This window comes from Haemaphysalis longicornis, unplaced genomic scaffold (assembly GCF_048455015.1).
Source record: "Haemaphysalis longicornis isolate Haplotype H1 unplaced genomic scaffold, Haemaphysalis longicornis Haplotype H1 scaffold_7, whole genome shotgun sequence".
Classification (NCBI taxonomy): domain Eukaryota; kingdom Metazoa; phylum Arthropoda; class Arachnida; order Ixodida; family Ixodidae; genus Haemaphysalis; species Haemaphysalis longicornis.
In genome coordinates, this window is record NW_027526422.1 from 40,663,346 (window position 1) to 40,687,365 (window position 24,020).

At 45.8% G+C, this 24,020-nt stretch overlaps 1 protein-coding gene across 2 annotated transcripts in view; it reads right to left on the minus strand.

Moving 5' to 3' along the window:
- The window catches only part of Lztr1 (Leucine zipper like transcription regulator 1), a 35,699-nt gene that overhangs the window by 7,889 nt on the left and 3,790 nt on the right, over positions 1-24,020 (minus strand). For both annotated transcript variants that reach the window (XM_077676843.1, XM_077676845.1), the window contains exons 3-15: positions 23,348-23,467; positions 23,156-23,235; positions 22,043-22,151; positions 21,242-21,380; positions 20,291-20,430; positions 18,328-18,474; positions 17,850-17,904; positions 17,555-17,758; positions 16,643-16,744; positions 12,859-13,000; positions 12,409-12,473; positions 10,325-10,441; positions 2,671-2,830 (exon numbers count right to left, since the gene is read on the minus strand). In XM_077676843.1, coding sequence (XP_077532969.1) covers positions 2,671-2,830; positions 10,325-10,441; positions 12,409-12,473; positions 12,859-13,000; positions 16,643-16,744; positions 17,555-17,758; positions 17,850-17,904; positions 18,328-18,474; positions 20,291-20,430; positions 21,242-21,380; positions 22,043-22,151; positions 23,156-23,235; positions 23,348-23,467 — 1,580 coding nt within the window. The remainder of the gene's footprint in view (positions 1-2,670; positions 2,831-10,324; positions 10,442-12,408; positions 12,474-12,858; positions 13,001-16,642; positions 16,745-17,554; positions 17,759-17,849; positions 17,905-18,327; positions 18,475-20,290; positions 20,431-21,241; positions 21,381-22,042; positions 22,152-23,155; positions 23,236-23,347; positions 23,468-24,020) is intronic.

Sequence of the window (24,020 nt, forward strand, 5' to 3'; positions counted from 1 at the left end):
TCTGGACTCTGGTCTTTTCACAAAATATGTACTTATTTTTCATGCACTTATACCATTAAAAAAAAAAAACCAGGAATGAGCAAAAATGGTGACAATTCCCGTTTTGAGCTGTTGCCTTAAACGACACTTCTCCAATTTGAATTCCCAAACACCTTGCCTATTCCAAAGACTCCTCCCCCCCCTTGGACTCAAATGCAGGGCTAATTATAGGCCACTCTGCCTTCCAATGGTAGGAGCTTCAGCTCGAACCCTGGTTCTGTTTGGCATAATGAACTACAGTCGATCCCAGATATATCCAACTCTAAGGGGATCGCAAAACAGTTCGATATAACGATAATTCGATATACAAAATATCTTCTTTTGCATAGGATTTCCAAGGGGATGTTTGGACTGTTCGATAAATGCAATAATTCGATATATCTGGGTTCGATATATGCGGGATCGACTGTATTCATTAATAACCATTTGGCAAATTTGACAACCGCCCTGTTCACAAGATGTGTTCGCTGCTTACCAAAAACATCACAAATTAATTTTTTCACCTACTCTTTGATTTCAGCAATACTTTAGGCAAGGCAGAAAGGACACAGAACGAATTACTGTAACTGGTAACTGCAAGAATTACAGAATGAGAGGTTGGCTAAGGTGCTCACATTTAGTTCTGCAAGCAAGTAGAAACGTATCTAAATATTCAGCTGGTTGCAAAGCCAGGCACCTTCACCCAGCTGTACTGCAATTTACCTTGCAAATCCCACGGTTCCCTCAGCATTGTTTGCTGGAAACACACTCCTGGCACTTTAGTCCAGCCCTTAAACAAAGACTGTGGGCAGGTTTCCAATGCAGTGGTCATAACACTAATGTACAAATCTACTATTCATTATACTCTGGGCTGCAGCAGCTAAGGTATCTAGCAAGGAGTTGCGTGGAAGTTAAAAGGCTAGGCCGAGTACAGTACAGTCAAGTCCACCTCTAACGATACCATTTATAACAATATATCGGATATAACGATGAACAACTATAGCACCGTTCTATGGCAAAATAAAACACTTATTACAATGCTACAGTGCTGCAATTTTGGATACAACGATTGAATCCGGTTACAGCGTGCACTGAAAATGCAAGCTGTCGACAACATGCACCGCGTGCCGTGATGTGCCTCGCGTTTCTTCTACCTTTCAGAAAATGAGCCGACTGCGCCGCTAAGGAAGCGAAAGGAAGCAAAAGGAGGAGGAGTGCAGTTTTACTTCCGAACCCCCCCTCCCAGCGCCGCAGCGCTGCCACTCTTCCATCGTTCCCGCACCCGCTCGCGTGTTCGCCTGTTGTGTCACGTGCACATCACTTTGAATCTGACTGGCTACCTTTTCAACTGCCTCCGTTTATCTGCGGAAAGAACGTCAGAGCAGATGTTTTGGAAACATCCGAGTGCTTCACCGAAGAGGCAATTGTTGCGCGGATACGTGCTGTGGACAGCGGCGACGATTCTGACGATGTGGTAGTGCAGCCTACTCAGGTACGTAGTGCCTTCGCAGGAGGCCCAACGCGTGATGCAGTCCCTCAGGGACTTCCGTTTCTGCCAAGGACCTTTCACTCAACTAGGTGAAGCACCGATAGATGCTCTTGAAAAAGATGTGCGCCAGCTTTGCATGCAGCAAAGAAAGCTAACAAAGTCTGTTCCGCAAATAAGCAGTAGTGCGAACTTGCTTGCATGCGAGTAAAATGTTTTGATCTCTGCCTTGTCTTTTTTTTTTTTTTCCACAACCCACCTGTAACAATTACCAGTTATAACAATACCAGTTATAACTTGGCACTTGAACATTGTTATAAGTGGACTAGATTGTACAGTCCAACCCATGTATAACAACACCGGTTATAACAATATATTATATATAACAAACAGTTCTGACACCATCCACTTTGGTATATATTATATGGTATAAAAAACTGCTTATTACAATGGACATTTTCCTTATTATGGTTATAACAATTGAGCCTGACAGTATGAGCCTACATAAAGTATAATATTTGAAGATCTGCGAGAGGCATGACTTTAATCATGAAACAAGTTGCAGTACCTACTATCCCTCCAACGCTCAGAAAAAGTTGGTGCCTTTTATGTAGCCATGCTATCCCTGAAGGGTGAGACCTCCTGACTGCCCCTCTTAACTCCTGCTGTCCGCTGGCTCAGGAGATAGGAGAGGCAGGGGGCACCTCTTGAACACTGCCTATATTAAAATAAGGCTACAGCAGGGTAAAGGCTTCCGTTGGTTGTCGGTGTTAAAAAAGACAGAAAACAATGCCACTTCAGTGGCGTGCAATTTTCCAATCGTTAAAAAAGAAAGAAAAAGTCAAGGAACTGATGCGGAGACTTCCTTTGATTAGAAGACAGTAATCTTTCCTAGGGGCCGTGTGGAGTCGGTAGGCAAACGCATGGCCAAGTCTGAGGGGTCAACCATGCAGTTACATTTACGTTTTGTAAATATTGGGTGAAAACCACTAAATGCTTACAGAAGTAACTTTTTCTGCCCAGCCCTGTTATTGCAATTACTAAATATTACTGACTTTTTTTGTGGCACTTCATTATTGTTATAAGTGGACTCAACTGTACTAGACTAGTCAGCTAAAAACAGCATTGGGTGTCAAGAGAGAGAGAGAGAGAGAGCCCATGCTTGCCTGCATAGTCGAAGAGTGGCTCGAGCAGGGAGCGCACGGAAGGCATCTGTCGCCGCCGGATGATCTCCACCATGAGTGGCTGGGCAATGGTCTCAAACTCCTTGCTCATCACAATCTGGTTGTAGGTGCTCTCCTTCACGATGAACTTGAGGCAGAACTCCTGCGCAGGCCAGGGACGAAAAGAGGAGCTCGTGTAGAGACACAACTACCACAGCACGCTGGCCAGCAAGCTACACCGTTTAGAAGGCCAAGGTTAACTTATGTACAGAGGACAAGACTACTGAAGGATGCTGTTTTACCATTTGATGTCACACTGAGGGCAAGAACAGAATTTGAAAGTGGAAGCTTTCTTAGTAGGACCGATGGCGTCCTGTAAAAAAAACTACCGTATTTACTCGCATAATGAACCCACTCACGTAATGAACACTCCCACCACTTTTCTTGTTGAGAATTAACTTTTTCTGTCACTGAATAAAAAATGCAGCGGGAGTACGTTTCTATTTTAAGCATGCTTGACGATGCTGTAGGCAATCACAGTAACTTGATATCGCGCTAAATGATATCGCGCAGAAATGCTAAAAATGCATCCCAAGAAAAAAAATCTCATCAGTCGCCAGAGATGTGAGCGCGAATGCCATGGATTACAATTTAAAAATTGCGCGTTTGCGGTGCACCACCTGTTGAATGCTAAACAAACCTTGTGCCATTAAAAACGTTGCAGCGTGTGAACAAAGCACCAAACGTACTCCGCACTCCTTCCCTGCTCTTTGATGTTTAGGCTGGTTCCGCCGGCGTGCGAACAAAGCACTAAACGTACTCCGCACTCCTCTGCTCTTACTGTTAGGCGACTTCGCCATTACGCTCCGTGGTTTTGATGTCCAGCTGCGTTCCAACTTTTTTTGTGGTGCTGCTGCGTGGCATTTTAAACTACGGTGGTGGAGCATGTGTTGCACACGGAAATGGCGCAGCTGTGTGGCACTTCAGTGTTGACTGAGTGCGTGTAGGCTATGGGCGAAAACGAGAGGTTTTCGGGCGGTGAACAGGGGTCGCCGTGTGTTTCGTGGCCCCGAAGGGAAGTTTGCCAGTGTTGGAAAAGAAATTTTGGAGTGCCTTGACGGCACAGAAGACGGTGCCGACAACAAAAGTGTGGCCGCAAGCGACTTCAGTGAGGAGAGAAGCTCCATGGCGAAGGGGGACGATGGCGAGTTGCGAATAAAATATAAATTTCATCACATAATTACCTACATCTTTTTATGAAAATGGTAAGGCTCTGATAGCACTTCTATTAGCAACTTCATTGTATGAAATTTCAACTTTTAAAAATCTCTTGCAATTTTTTTCCCGCAAAATGAACCCTACCCCAAATTCTTGCCAAATTTTCCGGAAAAAAAGTGGGTTCATTACGCGAGTAAATGCGGTAATGCATTTCCCCATAAGCCGGTTCGTCGACCGAAAAGCTCTGATAAGACCTCTGGACGCAGCACAGCGCATGCATGAAACCGGGTTTCCATTGCGTCAAAACCGTTACTTGAAAATCACGAAAAAAGAACTGTTCTAGATAAGAGAGAGAGAGAGAAACAACCTTTATTAGAGCCTGCTGTGAAGACGCGGCTAGTACGTCGCAATAGCTGAGCCCCAGCCAGGCCTGCTCACACAACCTCCGTGGAGGCGGCGCTTGCAGGCCGTTGGCGTTCGAGGCCAGCCATTGCCAGCTGGACAGCCTGGAGTTGGTCTTCGTAGTTTCCATTCTTCATGGCGTCCATGAATCTTGGCGGAATTGTAGTGTTTCTGGCTTCCTGCGGGTGATTTTCACAATCCCATAGGATATGGGCCAGGGTGGCTCTCTCTCTGTTGCATAGTGTACACATATCACTAACATACACCTCTGGGCAGATGTGTTTGGCTACCACTGGAGTCATTAATGAACAAGTCTGTAATTGTCTATAAATCACTGCTTCTTGTCTAGTTAGGTTAGGGTGTGGTGGTGGGAAAGTTCGGCGATTGATGCGGTACCACTCGAGAATGTCTCTATATGCAGTGAGTGGCTCCGTTTCTTCGGGCACTTGCGTCGCAAATCGGGGGCTTGGACTCTCAGGAGCGCCGCGGCTGGTGAGCGCGTGCGCTGCCCGGTCCGCCTCCTCATTGCGGTTGCCGTGTCCATCGCGTGAGTCCAGTGGACCCACGTGTGCCGGAAACCATCTTAAAGTCACTGGTGTCGTTCTGGGGGGTAGGGCCCCGCACACCCTCACAACACTGGGGGAGACACAGTTTGTAGCGTAATGCATGATCGCCGTCTTCGAGTCACTAAGCACAGTGGTGCATCTTGGATTGGTGATTGCAAGTGCAATGGCCATTTCTTCGGCGTGGTGTGCGCTTCTGGCTTTCATGCTGCTCGCAGTGTATACGTCACCAGAGACGGCGGCTATTACAACTGCGACGTACGCGTTTGGTCGGTCCGGGTATTGGGCTACATCGACGTAGAAAGCGCCCTTATCCGTGGCGTGCGTTGCTGTGAGTGTCTTTGCTCTTGCGAGCCTCCTTTCCTGGTTGTGTTCTGGGTTCATGTGCCGGGGAACTGGAGGCACGTGGAGGCTGTGCAGCAGATCTTGTGGGAGCGATGTTGGGACCTTGTTGTCCTGCATCTCCTGTCTTCGGAGGCCTAGTCGTCGTAGGATGTAGCATCCCGCTCTTGTTTGTGACAATCTTTCAAGCTGCGCTGTACGTTGGGCCTCAGCTATTTCGTCCAGCGTGTTGTGGACGCCAAGTTCGAAAAGCCTGTCCGTATTGGTGTGCACGTATAGTCCAAGTGCTGCCTTGTATGTCCTGCGGATGATGGCATCAATCTTCTGTCGTTCGGCTGCTTTCCAATTATGGAATGCCGCGACGTAGGCAATGTGGCTTATCGCGAAAGATTGTACAAGTCGGAGGAGGCTCGTCTCTTTCATGACCGCGTGGCGGTTGGAAACTCTTCGGATGAGTCGGGTAGCTGCAGACACCTTAGCGTCCAGCTTGCTGATGGTGAGGCCATTTTGCCTGAGCGCGTCTAGGTGGAGGCCAAGGACACGCAGGGTTTTGACGTGCGGGATTGTAGTTCCGTCCTTCGTCCGAAGGGTGATGCTTGGGGTGGTAGAGGTACTTGTGCGTCTTCCACGAGGTGGTAGGATGAGCAGCTCCGACTTTGTAGGAGAGCAGATTAGTCCTGCTCCCTGCAGTTGGTCCTCTATTACCTCGATCGCTTGCTGTAACGTGGTCTCAATGTGGCCGTCGCTGCCTCCCGTCATCCACAGGGTAATGTCGTCAGCGTAGATGGTGTGCTTGACGTCCGGAAGGTTGGCGAGCTTGTTGGCCACATCGAACATTACCAAGTTGAATAGCATGGGAGATATCACCGACCCCTGTGGCGTCCCAGTGCTGCCCAGTGATTTTGTGGGGAGTTGTATGTCCCCAACATTGATCGTTGTCGATCGGTCGGTTAGGAAGTCTTTGATGTATGTAAAGGTTCTCTGTCCCATATTGAGGCGGGATACTTGCTTGAGAATGGCCGAGTGATGGATTCGGTCGAATGCACTCTGTAGATCTAGGCCCAGAACCGCTCTATTGTCAAGGGAGTGAGTTGTCTGGTCTATTACTTCATGTTTGAGTAGCAGCATGGCGTCTTGGGTGCTTAGCTTTGCTCGGAAGCCAAGGATCGTGTTCGGATATAGCTCCTCGCTTTCCAGGTATGATTGCCACCGGTTGAGCAGTACATGCTCAAGGATTTTGCCTACGCAAGATGTGAGTGAGATCGGGCGTAAATTGTCAATATGGGGAGGCTTGCCCGGCTTAGGGATAAGTACCGTTTTCGCCTCCTTCCATCGTTTGGGTAGTCGACCGCAGCGCCAGCACTCGTTGTAGAAACGTGTGAGGGCGGAGATGGCCGCGTCATTCAAGTTGCGAAGAGCTTTGTTTGTCGTTCTGTCGGGTCCTGCCGCCGATCTACAGTTGACCGTCTGCAGCACTGCCTTAACCTCCCATTCCTCAATGTCTCTATCGAGGTGGGTATTGACCGCACCTGTATAGCTTGGGAGGGGTTCAAATATACACATCAACCATGAAGGAGGAGGAGTACAATAGCATACCTTTATCTCATAAACCACGTATCGGTATACGTTTAGTTTTGTTCGTAGATGCGTTTACTTAGTGCGCAAAAAATTGTCGCATTAGTTTTTTCTTCGTTTGCGAATTGGGTCTTTGAGGGTTTGCCGATCGATTAGACGCACTTTCAGCGAAGGTTGGATGCACGTTTAGCTTTCGCGCTTCTCTCAAATTTAGCCAGGGTATTGTAAATTTTTTGCGGCCAGGACTATTGTTGTGAGGGGATTTGCACCACAGCTCGGCTATGCACCTAGGCAGCTGGGCCACGCACTGGCACCTCAAAATGATGAGCCTAACATGTCCCACAATTCCCAAACGAACAAAGAGGAAGATGAAGCTCAGGACCTCGTTGGTGATCGCGAGCATCTGACTGGCAACGTTAACGAGATTCCCGTGAAAGACACCGGTCTAATACCCCTGTCACACGGCAAATCTAATGTCATTCAAGGTGAATGACATAAGCTGTTAATGACGTTTGGTTTGGCAATGCGGGTCTGCACGCTGAAACGAATGTCATTTGATAGCGACAGCGGTGACAAGTAGCAAGCTCGCAAGATTGAAAAATTATAGTTAAAGTTCGCCTAAAACGTTTTCATACATAAGAGTTTTTTAAAACAAAACAACAAATTTGTTGTTTTAATTAAACAGAAGAAAATCACCAGTTTAGGTGACATAAGTAGACATCACAAGCCAAGACAAGTCATCGAGAAAATCTGTATCAGGGTTGGGGACAAGACTTTTTTTTTGGTAAGTGTACTTGTCTTACTTTATGTGAAAAACAACATGGAAGGCGAAATATAAGTTTACTGACAGCTTTTAGAAAAAGCATTCTTTAGTTTGTTACTGAACTTTCTTGACTAGTGACGTGCCACTGCTGTGGAGGCTAGTACTCATTTGGCCACTGCATGAGCTCGCCAACCTCATTTACCTGCTAAATGCCATTCGCCTCGAATGTTATTTGGTATTCTCGTGTAGCACCGAACTAATGACGTTTAGAGCAAATGACATTTACTTTATATTATTAGATTTGCTGTGTGACATAGGTATTAGCTCATTTCTGCTTAACACTATTACGGCTACTGACATACCTGTACACCTGTATACAGTTAAACCTCGTTATAACGAGACGGGCTATAACGAAATAATGGATATAACGAGCAAATCGTAATTCCCCTTGAAAGTCCCCATAGAAACCAATGTATTTAAAACCTCGTTTTAACGAGGTAAAATTTCCCTGTTACGGGATATAACGAACAAATTTAGTTGAGAAATCAAATTTTGAGCTAATTTTACAACAGTGCGCAACGCGGATTTGAGACAGTGCGCGACGCGGCAACGGTATTAGCAGTTCAAAACTCGCGCCACGCGCGCGAAGCAGGAAGGCGCGCCATGCAGACGCTCCGCACGCGAAGCCCCCACCCTCCTCTCGCTGCGCACGGCACTATTTACAGTCTCGCGGACTCACCGCGGGGCCGCGGGCTCCCCGAGAAGCAGTCCGACGTTCGATTTTCCAACGTATCCCTATGGCTTCGGGGAATCCGCGGACTATCCGCGGTGAGTCCGAGAAGAACCCCAATGCACACGGCGCGCGCGGTTGCGTCGCCTTCCTCTCCCCCCTCCCCTCCCCTACCCTGTTCGTATCGCCGACTTCGCTGCGTAGTTTTTTGTGCGTGGGTTTTGGCAGTCTTCAGCCTCCTTATCTTTTATCGTACTGCCCGCGTGATTCCAAAAACGCGAGTGCGACAGGCGGGAAGCGAAGCGAAAGACTACCACGCTTGAACAGAAGACGGCTATGATAAAAGCCGTCGCATCGGGCGCGAAGGAAGGTAAGGTGCACTCCGTGGTAAGGTGGCAAGAGACTTTGACGTGTGGACGAGTACGCTGTCAACCATCGTGAGCAACCGAGAGTCCATCGTCAGCGCTGTTGCAAGTGGCTTGAAAAGAAGCGCTAAGGACGGCGTCGGAGGCACTAGATGCGGTGGACGTGCTGCGCCGCTACTTCGGCGCGCACGAGGGCGGCGAAGATGCCGTGAACATAGCGGCCGCAGCTGAGGGGGCCATCGCTCGCATCAGGAAGGTGCATCAACGTCCAATTACGGACTTCTTCGTAGCCAGGTCTGTTTTAAATACGAGTTTTGAACTGCAATAAAGTAGATTCGTGACTTTTCCGCTTTACCTCCGGAATGTGTTTATTTTACTTACTACCGCCGTGCAGCAAGATGCTATTTCGCCGGCTTTTTGTTTTAGGTTACTACAATGCATAATATTTGCAGTAAATGTCGGCTACGGCTATAACGAAATATTGGCTATAACGAGCAAATCGCGGCGCCCCTTCAATTTCGTTATAACGAGGTTTAACTGTATCTGTATGTCTATACAGGCACGTTCAATGTAGCCTCTGTGCTACCGAGAAACTGCAATACAAGTGGAAAATTCCCCCACATGCTCATCTACTACACACAGGGTAGTCACATGAAGCGAAACCGGAAGGGACCACCAAAACGCAATTTTGTTGGCAACAAGTTGTCTGTTTTAAGAAGACCTATTTTGGAAACCAGGATATCCCCATGACGTCATTCCATTTCAAGAGGCCACGATGACAAAATACAACTTCGCTTAATTTGAAAGAATTGGCCTCCAGTACCTCCCTCATCTCCTGCCAAAAAAAAATGTTTTTTACACCCGAAAAACTGAAGAATCACAGAAAAAATTCTAAACTTTGGGCTACAGTGACGTGATATGGGCAGAAGTGTTGTACTATAAGCCAGCACTAAAAACATAAATTTCAGTTTGTAGACTGCAAGTCACCATTTGTGTGACGAGATCAAAACTTATCAGGATGGCCCTCTACGATCGTCCAGTAATATTTCTTTGTGATGGTTTGTCAGTGGCCGCCAATCAAACTAACAAGATTCTGTGCTGTTGCCGGAAAGTGGCTCGGGAGTTTCCACTGCTTCACGCGTTTTCTTTAAATTCGTTATCCAAAGTTTGCGATAAATATAGTGTCATTGTTATTAAGAGAAAGCAGCCTTTTCAACAAACCCAACTCGCATTTTGTTTTTACAACCCTTTTAAACAAGAGATCTAGTTAGGCATTGGATTGCATTAGGCATGCATTTGTGTGTGTACTCAAGCAAAGATCAAAAAGCAGAATTAATTACTCGCAACTCTCTCTGTAAAGGTTCCAGCACTACATAGTGCTGTACTAACCAAAAAGATGAAACAAACTGCCAATTTTTTAAACAGTAAAGTACAAAGGGATTGCCTTCCCAAGAGTGGCAACAAATCCTGTGGAAATGGAGGGGATGGCCAATTTATCCTCAAGCAGCAAACGGGTAAATGTTGAATGTGTATGCAGAAAAAAGGAACCTCACACTAAACACCAGGGTGAATTTATCTTTCAATGATTAGGTATCTCTTGGGAAGCAATCAACTGCTTTTGTGCAGAACATTGCCCGCACAAACGGCGTCACTCACTTGCAAGATCCACCCACAACCATTTCCCCAGCCAACAGCACACCTTGATGAAGTCCAGTCGCAGGTCGGATGCATTCTGCAGGGCGACAAGGACGTTGCGCTGGTTGATGGCCGCTTCCAGGTACTGCACACACAGGTGCTCCAAACGCCTCATGTGGAACTGCAACAGGTGCAGGACCGCATCAGTGCGAGTGAAACTGATCGTTTTTTCAGTGTTCGTTTGTTTGAAATACACCAATTAGCACCAGAGCAAGAAGTGGTGTTTTGTAACGAATACGAAATATTCTATTAGCGAAATACACAAATTTGCTATAAAATATAAATTACAGTAAAAGCTCGTTAATTCAAACTCGGTTAATTCAAACTTCCAGCTAATTTGAATTCGCGCCCTTGTCCCGGCGCAGCCCCGTATATTTCAATAGGGGAAAACTCCTGATAATTCGAACTATGATCCCCCCGGGTTTCCATCGCTCCTCACAGAAGAAGTCTGCCCAGAGTGATTACAATGTGTTGCAAATCCAAACCAATCAAATTTACTAGAAGATGCAAAACAAAACAAAAAATAACAGCGTGGCATGCGCTATGCTCCTGCAACAGCTTATTTCGCTTCTACAGAGGGCGCTGCGCCACCAGTGCTCCGGCGCATTCCATTAATACAGTCGAGTCCACTTATAACGATGCCGTTTATAACAATATATCGGATATAACAATGAACAGCTATGGCACCGTCAACTTTTGTGTTCTTTCTATGGTAAAATAAACCGCCTATTACAATGCTCCAGTGCCACGATATCAGATATAACGATTGAATCTGGTTATATTGTGCACCAAAGTGCAACAGTGATGACTCTAATGACGCGTTTGCGCAGCCTAGCTACTCAGGTAGTGTTTTCGTAGGAGGCCCAATGCATGTCACAGTCCCTCAGGGACTTCGTTTCCGCCAAGGACATTTACCTCAGCTAGGTGAAGCACCTACAGATGCTCTTGGAAAAGATTTGCGCTAGCTTCACACGCGGCAAACAAAGGTGACCGACTGTGGCTTCTTTTCCGCAAATTAGTAGTCGTACGACCTTGCTGGCATGCAAATAAAATGTTTTGAGCTCTGTTCCGTCTTTTTATTTCGCAACCCGTTTATAGCAATTATCGGTTATAACGATGGGGTTTCCTTGGCACTTGGACATTGTTATAAGTGGACTAGACTGTATTTACGAAACATTATTTACGAAATAACCTGCCACAAATGTGTAGTATCGCCTAATTCATGATAACGAGTCCAGAGGTGGCTCTTTGGGTTCTGTCCGTGCAGTGTGGCGCGATTTCCATTCACTCTAGCACCTGCCCGCTAATTCGAACTCCACTTTTAATTCGAACAGTTTTATGGTCCCCTTCAAGTTCGAATTAACGAGCTTTTACTGTATTAGCCCTCTGAAACACTGCTGCAAGCCTTGGGAAGGTGACCAGGGGAGGGAGGTGGGGGGGGGGGGGGGGGGGAGGGGAAGGGGGGGTTTAGTTGCCGCTACTTCCTCGCAACCTCCTGCAGATGCTACTACCAGCTACCTCACAATGACCAGAATTTAAGTGATACAGCTTATCAAATTGCGCCAACAAAATATTCGTTTCGTAGCATAGACATAGGTGGGAAGACGGGAACAAAAGAGTTGCCTTTTTTCTTTGTTTCACTGTTACTTTAACCCTGGTTCTACATCACTGAAGGTCCGAACATGGTACGGAGCATTAGCTATATTTTCCCATGCAATTCGAAGTAATCGCAAAGAGACTTGTCGCTCAATCTTGCTGCAGCTATTTGTCTACAAGCACCTGTCTTTTGCTTTTACCTATCAAATAAATAAATAAATAAATAAATAAAAGCTGCTCTCGCATTCTCTTTTTTGCAAATGAAGCTATTGCCAGTGTTAAAGCTATTATCTGGTGAAAAGCAGCTTGAACATGCTATTCGAAATATAGACACAAAAGATGGGACACACGGCTATCTGTATTTTTCTACTGCCACCCGTATTTTCGTGGCCACCAATGTCTACTTTCCAGCCTGTATCTCGACTACATTTGACTAAGCTGCTTTTTAGCAGTTCCCAGCTAGCACAGATTACAGCCATCCAACATTCTAACCTGAACAGCCAGCCTGTAGACATCCATCATCAGGAGAACAATGCGGTCACTCATTGGGTCTCTGCCTGGAACACACAGTGAGACACACGTGCTGTGAGCACCTGGACATGAACCATTATGCACTCAACCACAATGAAATAGAGCTAGATATAGATCTCATCCAATCATTATCTTTATGTTTTGCACTGCTTTTACCTACCTTTTGGTGGTAACCACTTCACTTCATCAAATAACCTTTTCTCTGGCGCTCATTGCCCTTAGTCGACCTTGCGCCATAAGAAACCCAACCATCATCATCATGTTTTGCACTGCACATTAAGACACAAGTCTCCCTTTTAAACAGGCAGGCAAAAAGCAAAACTTCCAAGCGGCTGCAATGACCTGTGTAACACATGAAAATTTATAGCAGGCAGTGAATATTTGCTGTTTTGAGGGTACTTCCAGACTTACTCTTCTTTGTAGGGTCAATGCGATCAGTGTAGATGTACGTGAGTACAAGTTCGAATGCCTCAGGAACTGCGTCTGGGAGGCGCACTTGGAGCATGGTCGCATTCTGGGCAACGTTGTGGCCGTACTCCAAGCTGGCTTCACACTGGCAAAGGAGAAGTGCACAAGAGGTCGGCGACACAGCAAAAGTGCAAGTCAGCAAGCAACCTCTGCTTCAGTGGTACGACAGTGCAGTTCCAAGCTGGCGTTCATTTCAAAAGCGTACATTTGGAGCGTTTTTTTATTCGTTGAAAGCAGGGTGTCGAACCGGAACCGAACCGAACCGAAAACCGGAACTGAACCGGTATTTTTGCCGGAACTGAACCCGAACCCGAACCGTTATTTTTTGAGCACGCTGAACCCGAACCGGAACTGAACCGAAAAAAGAAATAACGGTTACCGGTTCATGCCGAAACGGTTCGACCCTCTGTTGTTGACATTGCACAGTCAATGCAATTCAGGCTTTTTTTTCTTTCACGTACCATCAACTTCGTACCTGCTCGCTCACTTCCCCCTCCAGACAATTGAACACTATCACACTCTATGTAACAACAAGGGAAATGAATGAGCACCAATGTAGCAATGGTCTGTTGCTGCTGGAAGCGCGAGCGTAGTGGAAGCTGACCAAAGGAAATGTCATTCTCCGCAGCTTGCAGGGGATATAAAACGACTTTGCCCTTCCCTAGCTGCAACTTTAGTGGAGCAATCAGGCTGCAGGAGTGCTCCAGTGTGCAGCAGCGAAAGCCCGATGTGTGCAAACTTTTTCCATTTCATAATTTGTTTAAAAGGTCCTACACCTGCAAATTGTAATATTTGACAAATTTGACCGCAGGAGCGGCTCAGTGGCTAAACCACTTGATGCTGACTACAAGTGGCTTCGATGTCCCTTACCCACGACCATTTTTGAGGACAGTACAGTGGACAAGCTCCGTTTTTTACAAGTACAAATAACAACAGATATGTCAGGGAAAACTGTTAAGGTGCGCACTTAATCTCTTGGCAAGAAACTGCAGTCCTCGACCTTGTCTTGGAAGCAGAAACAGTAATAAAGCAGATGACACGTGCAGAAAGGACGGCCGGTACCTCACACTGTCCCATTCGCCGAGCGATCATCTTTTCTGCTTGTTCTGCAGTTTTTTCTCTTTCAGATCTGCTTTTTTTTCGAAGGTGCACTTGTACTGACTTCCCAACTCGCTACATTACTTCTACTGCTACTCGATCCGGAGGGGAGTACTGATTTGATTTGATTGTGGGGTTTAACGCGCCGACCCAGCACAGGCGATGAGGCGCGCCGTAGTGGAGGGCTTCGAATTAATTTTGACCACCTGGGGATCTTTAACATGCGCCGAAATTTCGTACACACGGGCGTTTTTGCTTTTCGCCTCCATCAGAAAAGCGGCCGCTTCGGCCGGGAATCGAACCCACGACCTCGCGCTCAGCAGTGCCTTAGCCACTGAGCCACCGAGGCAGGTCAGAGGGGAGTACTGCTGTGGACGAATTAAAGAGCGCCTACCCAAAAAAGTTCTTCTTATGCTCCGCGCGTAAAATTTCCCTTTCATTTTGTAACAGCATAATCTGTTATAAGATTACGCAATGTAGCACACGGAACGATGGCCGGGGGTCAGGCGGTACGATGACATACTGATTGTAATGCACACATCCAGTATAGCTTTCGCAAAAGGAATTGCAGTGGTCAGAGAAATAATGCAGTGACTGAGCGTTAACTAAAGCTTACTTTTAACAAAAGTGTGGCTAACACATTCGATAGGGTGACAGCTAACAAATTATTCAGGGTGACCAAATGATCTAATTCATTGGTAGTATTTATGTGCCTGTAGTAGGGTTGTTCTGTTTTGTTACAAATATTAAAAAAATGTACGCCATTGGTAATTAGCGCTGATATTTCAACACGCCAGTACGCAGACCTAAATTTAAGGCTTCAAGGTAAGCGTGATAGGCGATTCCATAGTGACGATTGCGATTTTAACAAAAAATGAAAGGGCAGAATATACAGGGTGTCCCAGCTATCATGCACCAAGATTTAAAAAAAGAGAAATTGCGTAACTCGAAGAAAACCTAGTGCATAATGTTTGCAGTACTGTGAAGTTGCGGAGAGTAATTTTTTCGTTAATGAGACTTAATTAATTGATTGTAATTAATTATCTAACTAGAGAAATACTTCCCTAATCACTAAAGTGTCAATGAGGCACTTGTAGGTAACCACGAGGGGCATCTAACTGCGCTATTTTCAGCGACGAACTAATTGCGTACTCATTTATTTTGACTGATTAAGGAAATCCGCGAAACATGAAAAATACCACGTGACGACGCTTACGCGCGCATTGTAAAGCAGCGTCCCCAAACAAAGCTGATTGAAAGCAACTGCTTCGCGTGTTATCCGCCCGAAAAGACAGCGCATCACCTTGATAATAGCATGCATGGAAGGAGCAGCAACAGCAAGATTCCCGGGACGCGTGTGCAGATAAGGAACAAACTCGGTCGCGATTTCTTCTTTCTTTCTTTTGTTTATTTCATTCTGGCTAACTCAGAGGCAGCCTGTTTGAGGGCGTTGCTTTACGGTGCGCGCGGAGGCGCCGTCACGTGGTATTTTTCATATTTCGCGGGTTTCCTTTATCAGTCATAATAAATGTGTACGCAATTAGTTCATCGCTGAAAATACCGCAGTTAGATGCCCCTCGTGGTTACCTTCAAGTGCCTCATTGACACTTTAGTGATTAGGAGAGTATTACTCGAGTTAGATAATTAATTACAATTAGTTAATTAAGTGTCATTAAAGACAAAAATACTGTCCGCTTCTTCACAGTACTGCAAACATTATGCACCTGGTTTCTTTCGAGTTACGCCTTTACTCGTTTTTTAAATCTTGGTGCATGATAGCTGGGACACCCTGTATATCCCACCGTCATATCTCTCGGCGGTGGCTTTATGAATAGTCGCTAGGACAACATAAAGTCTGGACGAGAAAGTAGGTAGTAAATCGTCACCACTTCATCTGTTTTTCTAATATCTCGGGATTATTTAAAGTTTGCTTTGCAATTGCGCCACTGCCCTTGGGGAACAGCAGCATTTTGAATTTTTGTTTGTGTTTTGACTTTACTGTCGCTTTAAACTACTAAATGTTTTTTTTTCTAATTTCAGTGACAATTCAATTCATCGAACCGGTTCGCGAACCGGTTCAAGCTCCCGAACCGGTTCGCGAACCGGTTCGGCACATAATTTTGTCGAACCGGAACTGAACCGGAACGAAATTATTTCACCCGAACCCGAACCGTAACCGAACCGGTATTTTTTTCGGTTCGACACCCTGGTTGAAAGTAGGCGACAAGACTATGACATGGCACGAGTATTGAATTTGTGCAGCCGTAAATTCTCAATGCCAAGGCTGCTTCTTCAATCGAGTACAAAAAACACTAAGTAAACAATAACCCTTTTTGGTTCTCTGCGCTCAAAACGGACTGTTTGGCAGGACATCATCTTTGAAGCGGCAGGTTTTGGTAGCACAAGGCTTGCATGACTTAAAACTCGCGCCGCAAGTTGCAACGGCTGTCGCAAGGCAACACTGAAATTTGTCCCACAATGCAGCGCCTCATTTTGTACTGACACGTCACAGATCTTGTACAGAAAACACTGCGAGGCATAGAAGAAACGCTTCTAAAACAAACACTACAAGTACCCGCGTGTTCATTGATGTGTAGGGTCTTCACACACTGGCAGAAGATTCGCTCACCTCAGCCACCACCTGTGCCTCCTGGGCTCGACGAATCTTGTCTCGGAGCCAAGTCGACCGGGCAGCCACAAAGGCCACATGGGCCAGAATGGAGACATCTTCCTGCATGTGCAGTATGCACCGCTCGCTGTCAAACACCGGATGGGGGCATGGGGTCGTGGGATAGGGATTGCGTACGACTGTCGACGCCTGCCCGAGCAGTGCATTGCAGGTGTGTTGTTACGATTGAAATCGTGCATGTCAATCACTGCATCTTTTCATTTAATTTAAGCAGCAGAAAACATTTTAAAGAATCCTCAGTGGTGCAGACCACCGCTTCGGCCTAAATGTTCGCACTTTTAAAATAGAATATTAAAAAATTCCCAGCACCGATTTTTGCTGGTATGTTTTAGCATAAAATGTCTAAAAAACAGCAAATAACTAAGTGGGCCTCATAAAGTTGAGCCAAATGGCAAGTTGACGACTTCCGCTCTAAGAAGCTGCCTTACCCATAATGTAAGAACGTGTACAGCACTGTTTCATCGTGATGCATGACAAGCAGAAACATAAGTGAGACCTTCCACTAACCAGAAAGGCTTGTGCTGTGCCTGACACTAGCAAACCACTATCGAACGAAAACTAAAACCATTTTTTTGCTACCTGCAAGTCTGCCTCCAGTTTGCAGAAGTCATCTGTTTAACAGCCTGCGATCACACTCAATATGTCCTCTACATGCATGGATTAAAACACTCGGCCTCAATAAAGGTTCCTATGTTTCCCCAAGAAAGAAACTGAGTAACCACGGAATTACAGTGTACAGCTCCACCAGCTGCCACTCTCTCTGCCCCTCAATAACAATGTAAACAGTTTACTTCTGGGTAACTCCCTCTGTGTGACTCTACAGCCCTGCTCTCAATGATGCCCCCTGCTCACCCTTCCGACGAGGAACTGGACGTCGCAGAACTGCTGCGTCTCGAGCAGGCGTCCGAAGTCGTCGTGCAGGGTGCACTTGGGGTAGCAGGAGAACTGGAAGCGGAACATCTCCCGGCTGCGAACGTTGTTGTCCACCGTGCCGCCAAACACGTACTGCGCCTCGCCCACCACCGCGGCCGCGTGGAACAGCCGCCCTGACGGAACCTGCCGCGAGCACAGACAAGAGCTTGACACGGCCCGTACAGCCAATTGACAACCCAGTTACAAGCGTCCTTGTTGAGGGCAGACTTCTTACCTCACTGTCTGGAGATGGCTGGATGATGGACCACGTCTGAGAATCCAGGTCGAAACTGGGTGGGTAAAAATGAATCATAGTGACGGGAGGGTCATCCCCGTGCGGTCACACAATGTGTAGCGAATGGATTACGAAAATTGCGCTAACTGGACATACAGAGGAAGGAAAACAAACAATGCGCAACTCACAACTAGTTGTGAATTGTGCATTGTTTGCCCAGCTCACACGTAGTTGTGAGTTGCGCATTGTTTGCCTTTCTTCCTCTGTATGTCCAGTTAGCGGAACTTTCATAATTCATAATGCACCAACTAGGCCAACAGCACATTTTACTGCAGCTAGTGGGTTTGGAATACTGTTACACCCTTCCTCTTGAGACTTCAAATTAGCAACATTGCTGACAACGGGCATGCCAAACCAGTTAACCCTCACAAAAATGAATAACGAAACTTTCTGTTGCCAGCATACAGGCTCGGCTTACCAGTGGAGGTCGTTGGGCAGCGTGCTGTCAGCGGTGCCCCCAAAGACGTAGAGGTGGCGGTCGAAGGCCACCATGGTGTGACCATACCGCCGTGTTGGGGGTGCTGGGGCACCTCGCAGGATGTGCTCAGTGGAAATCCTGCTCCAGCTGCAAAAAGAGGGAGACAGAGAGAAGTGTGGGAACCAAATGGAATCTTTAATAATCTCACAAGCAACTCCAGAGTATGGTCCCTTCCTTTGTGCATATGTCTATATTAAGAAGTGGAAAAAGAAGGAGAATAACAAGTCAGGCCACGTTTAGAACCTGGCCTCGAAATCAGGAAGCAGCACACACATCTGTGCTCTCATAACAATAAAAATTAGAGGAAGACGAAATTTCAACTTACACCATTGGTGCACTTCCGTAAAAAAATGGTTTTTACTGGAATGTCAACTGAGGAGAACTCAAACACGAGTAGTGATATAAGAAAGTGATTCACGCTCTGTGTTCATGTTGAAGCTGATTCTAGGGCTGCACCCATTTTAACGAAGCCAGGGACGGGTGAAAATAAGGCCTGCACGATCCCTGAAAATCTGAAATTTTGGCTAGAAATTCTCTCACGAAATCGAAGCATTCATTCACTCATCAAATTTTTTAAGGGCGGCACTGGCCTTCAGGACATTTTTGTTATTTTTTAACCTACGCACATTACATTTACACATTAAGTGTATTTTAACTTCCTGAGCACAAATATGCAGTCAGTTTTCATCTGTGCGGCATAAGTTCAGAGTTGTGCAACATGTTATGCCGTTCTGTTTCAAACAATGTTTTCATTATCTACCAATGAAATACTCGAATGCTTTTTATCCCTTTGTGCTCTAGGAAGACCAGGGAGTGCAACTATACCACTGCAGTAGTTTTAACGTTGCTTCTGCAATTGCTGTAAACTTATTAAATGCAAGGTCATCGATCACAAAAGTTTTCATAAAACGAACCGCATAAAAAATTGTGCTAGCAAAAAGACACTCTATATTTTTGCGGTTTTCTTGCACTGTTTAGTTCGTAAGCCTTCGAATGCAGCAAAAATCGTACAAATCTGACCAGTAAATCCAAAGATATTGTACCCGACTGCTGACCTCGCGGGAAAAAAGTTGGTCCTGAGAAAACAAAGGACACAGTTTGGAAATGTGTGAACATGTCATATAGGCAACTTCAAAGGGTGACAGCTTCGTAAATACTTGTGGTGCAGCTACAATATTTTGCAGGTATATTCTTTGGGAACTGCAGACTGCAAATAAAATTAATACAGAAAATGGATTTTTTTGGCAAATTTTCAGTCCTCAAGACGAGTGTGCCCTCTTGAACGCCAACTGCACTCAAAATTCACCTCGACTACATTTATTTTTAATGTATAGTAAGTACCACCAAATCAGCTGGGACACGAGTGGCAGCACCATGAAATTCCTCATTAATCAAACAGAAGCATTTAGAAAGCTCCTCCGCAGACCATGCTGCACCTGCCGGTGGATTGCGTAAACAGCCATGATGCGTCTGTGACGCTCCGGCCGTACGGGGCTTCTTCCTCTGGCCAGCCACGTAGCTGGAGAACTGGTCGAGCTCTGCTGTAAACGCTTCACACATTTGCTGCCCCGTGCGCGCGTAGAGCTTGCGCGCAGGCTTGCTCCTGAGCTGCTGACCGTCCGGCCGCTCGTTGGACGGCTGCAACGTCACTTCAATGGCCGCGCTCTTCTCGATTTTGTTTTCAAAATCGCCGATTCTTGCTGACCGCTTGCGGTGTCCACGCGCGTATTTCAGCTGTTGTATTTTGCATCTTGCTTTCTTTTTCAGCAGACAATACGGAAATAGTGTTTTCCAGAGTTCAAAATTTTGAGTGCAGTTGGCCATTAACTGCGCAGTCCTACAATCCTCGTTAACCTCCGACAAGCTAAACGACGCATCTCTCTCAGCTCAGGGCCACACCCACTATTTGTCCTTGAAGTGGAACTGGAAGAGGCTGTTGGTTATCTTGGCGCCACTCTGCCCAGAGAAGACAAACATGCTGTCACGAGCCACGGCGACCGGGAAGTTGCAGCACGTGGGGGGGCAGTCACCTCGTTGGGGCACCTGTGATTGACAAGCACAACCACGACACTGCACGTCAAGGCAGGGCTTGACTCAACCCCGAGCTTAGCTATGAAAGCAACTAATTTTGAAGTATGGGAACAACAGCTGGTGTGCACTCTTGAGAGGGAAAGCGGGAGATAGGCAAAATTACCAACAAAAGATGAAAATTTTTCACTCGCAGGAAGGCTGGTGAGGTAAGGGTACCAATAGTAAAGCTCACTCTTCTTACTTATACCCTCAATTTATTTTAATCCGCACTACATTTTCTGCTGGCCAAATACGTGTTATTTGTAAGCTTTGCAAAACCTATGTAAGCACAACCCCATGATGCACAAACTAAATAGCCTATTGAACAGGTGGTTTTAAGTGTTACAAGTAGTTTACTTTAAAACAATAACTTGACAGCTATCATGCGTTGGCATGATATCAAGCAACTGGCACAAAATTTTCTCAGGCGTATTCGTATATTATGTAATGTTCATGAGTATGAGATCTGTTTTTATATTAACTGGTTTTAAATTTTACATTTTTTTTTTGCTGAGAGCTTCCAGTAACTAGAGAAAATTAATGCATGTTTCCATAAATCCACATTCAAGAGGAATCAAGAAGTGCAATAAGGGCTGTTTCAGATTTAGCACTCTCCTAAAAACTTCCAATTTCTAATTTAAGCATTTAGAAATAGAAGTTCACATTAATGTCTTTTTCGAGCAGCCGTGACCAATCAAAAGAAAGTTGCATTGTTCTAGAATGACCGAGGATGCAAGGACACAAGGGCTTAATAACAAGCACGTCATGCCTCGGCCGGACTTACTTCTTCCCAGGTCTTGGAGTCGCCCAGAAGCGAGACGCACCACATGTCATTGAGCCGTGCATTGCCGTCATAGCCAGCAAAAATCCAGAGGCGCCCATCATAGACTGCCGCCCCATGGGCAGACCGGGGCACCGGCATGCTTCGCAGAGAGATAAAAAAAAAAGAGGACAAAGAAGATAAAAATTTACTTGCTAAAAGGCATACTATACAGGCATACCTGTTGCGCATGATTCCAACTACTGACTCTCACTCCTAAATTATGGAAAGCTCTGCAACACACTGAAGTGCCAAATTTTGAATGTGCCTGTGGAACATGGTCATAAAGATCTAAGCCATGTGCTGTGAGCCCTCAGTATTTGTATCTACTCAAATGGATAGCTGACTGAGCATTCAAATGGATAGCTGACTGAGTTGGTAAAGGTCCACCCCAAGGAAAAAGTGCGAAAAAAAACGGACTAACACGCCCGTTTTATGGTGGGTGTACATCATTTTTTTCACACTATTTTACCACACTGCCTACGAATATACTATTGAAGCACAGGGTGAATTCTGCAACACGCACATCATTGCATAACGTGTTCTCAAGTGCTGTGTATAGCCAGAGAGCACAGCTGGGCTGCTCTAAAGAAAAGCAATGGTGAAAAGGTGAACTGGTGAAATTTTTGAACAGGGAGACAAGGGGCGTATTACAGCAGCAGACACGTGAATAAGCAAACTGCAGATGAGCTAAAATGCATCCCGTCAAGAAACATTTCGTTTACACGTGCTTGTTTGGGATAAGAATGGTGTTGCGACACGTACCGGCCCTCGAATTTCCACTCACTCCACTGACCAGTGGTGAAATTGTACTCAAACAGGTCATTCTTGTTTGCCAGGTTGGAATTGGAGTGAATGTCCCCCGTGTAGCCACCTAAGGTGCAAGATGGAGAAGCACTCAGTTGCAGAGAACATCCTAGGTATCATGTGCAGATTCGTTTTTCGTCCATTCTGTAGAAGGGTATTAACATCTGTTTTTCCACACGCCCGCTCATACATCTGTGTCCAAACAAAACTAGTACCATATGTTCCGGTCTATAAGTCACACTTTTGTATAAGTCGCACCCCCCTCAAAACGGCAGTTTTTCCTAAAAAATACGTATATAAGTCGCACCAGTGTATAAGACGCACCGGTGTACAAAACGCACTTGTTAATCAGGTAAACTAGTAGAGGATCAGTTCGTTAGAAAGTGCGGTGAAAGTACATGGTTGCGGTGGCCGCCGCCTCTGAACGCATCCCCTGGTAAGCAGTGCTAGACACGTGCATCTACTGTCCAAAGTCCATACAGAGCTAACCTTTCAAAAATGGTTTATTGATACACACAGATGGCATGTACTTACAGACGACATTTAGGCAAAACCACTGAAGCCTTCTTCCTCCGACTTGCTAACAAATAATTCGCTCATTTAGACCATAGAGCTGTGTCTCTTAATGTGCACTAACATCACGCAGCACACAGGCACCTTTTCGAGCACAGATCACGCGCGGCCGCCACGTACCAAATTTATTCCATACATAAGTCGCACCGGTGGATAAGACGCACCAACGAAAATTTCAGGGAAAAAAAAAATGCGACTTATACACCGGAAAATATGGTAAATGGCACTGCCTAAGTATCAACACTCAGACCTACCCAACTTGGACCCAAAGAAACTTTCCACAAAGTTAGGGACCTACAAGTCGTTAGCAAGAAAAGAATGTTGCAAAATGAATGCAACTTGAACAGCTCTAGCTGCATTTATTTACCCTCTATTTTTTATGGCCTTGACAGTTAATGAGACAGAATTTTATGAAGTTTATACTGAAGAAAAGAGAACGGGGGAGGGCAGGGTTCCCATTTCTCTGGCTGCTTGAAATAAAAAAAAGAAAATGCTTACCAAAGACAAACATGCTCTTCTCGTGTACTACAGCTGAATGGTGGTAACGTGGAGCTGGTGGGTTTCCAGTAGTAAATGCTCTGGAGAAAAAGGAAGGCACCAAGGGAGGTCACATTTCATGCAATGGCAAAACTTCTCGCAGAGATAACTACAACACATGTGTCTATGCAGGAGCTCCTCCAGAAAACTTGCCTTCCCCACGACTTGTCCCGGACATCGAAACGTAGCAAGTCATTCAGCATCTGCTTCCCATTGTCTCCACCAAAGACGTAAATTGCGTCTTTGTACGCAACGACCGTGTGCTTGCTCCTCCTGGAAAGATTCAGTTTTTTGCGCTCCAGTCAATCGTTTGCCACTGAGATTGACTTGTATATTCCAAAGACACATCCCTTGAAAGGTCGACGGGTAACTTTGGGTCTTTGGGGCCAAAAAACGGTCAAAAAATCGTTTTTTCTATCAGACTGCAAATTTCCTCATCATAGGGCCCCATATTTTATTGTAAATAGCATTTTAAAGTGCACTATACAGCTCAGTTTGCAAGGTATTCGGTGGTGAAACGGCACTTTTCTTTTAACGCTAAGCTAGCATTTCGCCCTCGTATATCTTGGCACCACGAGCCGGTACAACTGAATTTTTTTTTTGCTCTGAATACCTAAATGTGTGGAGAATACAATGTTGGAAACCAATTCTTCAAATGGAGGCTTTGGAAAATGATTATTGTGTGCAATTGACACCACGTCTGAGCCATTTCTGGCAGAGTGCGGGAAGAGCGAAGTTCAGTGTGTTGTAAAATGACCAAAGATAGCTAAATCAAAAAAATTCTTCCAACGTTGTATTCTTTAGTCATTAATCTGCCTGTAACGGG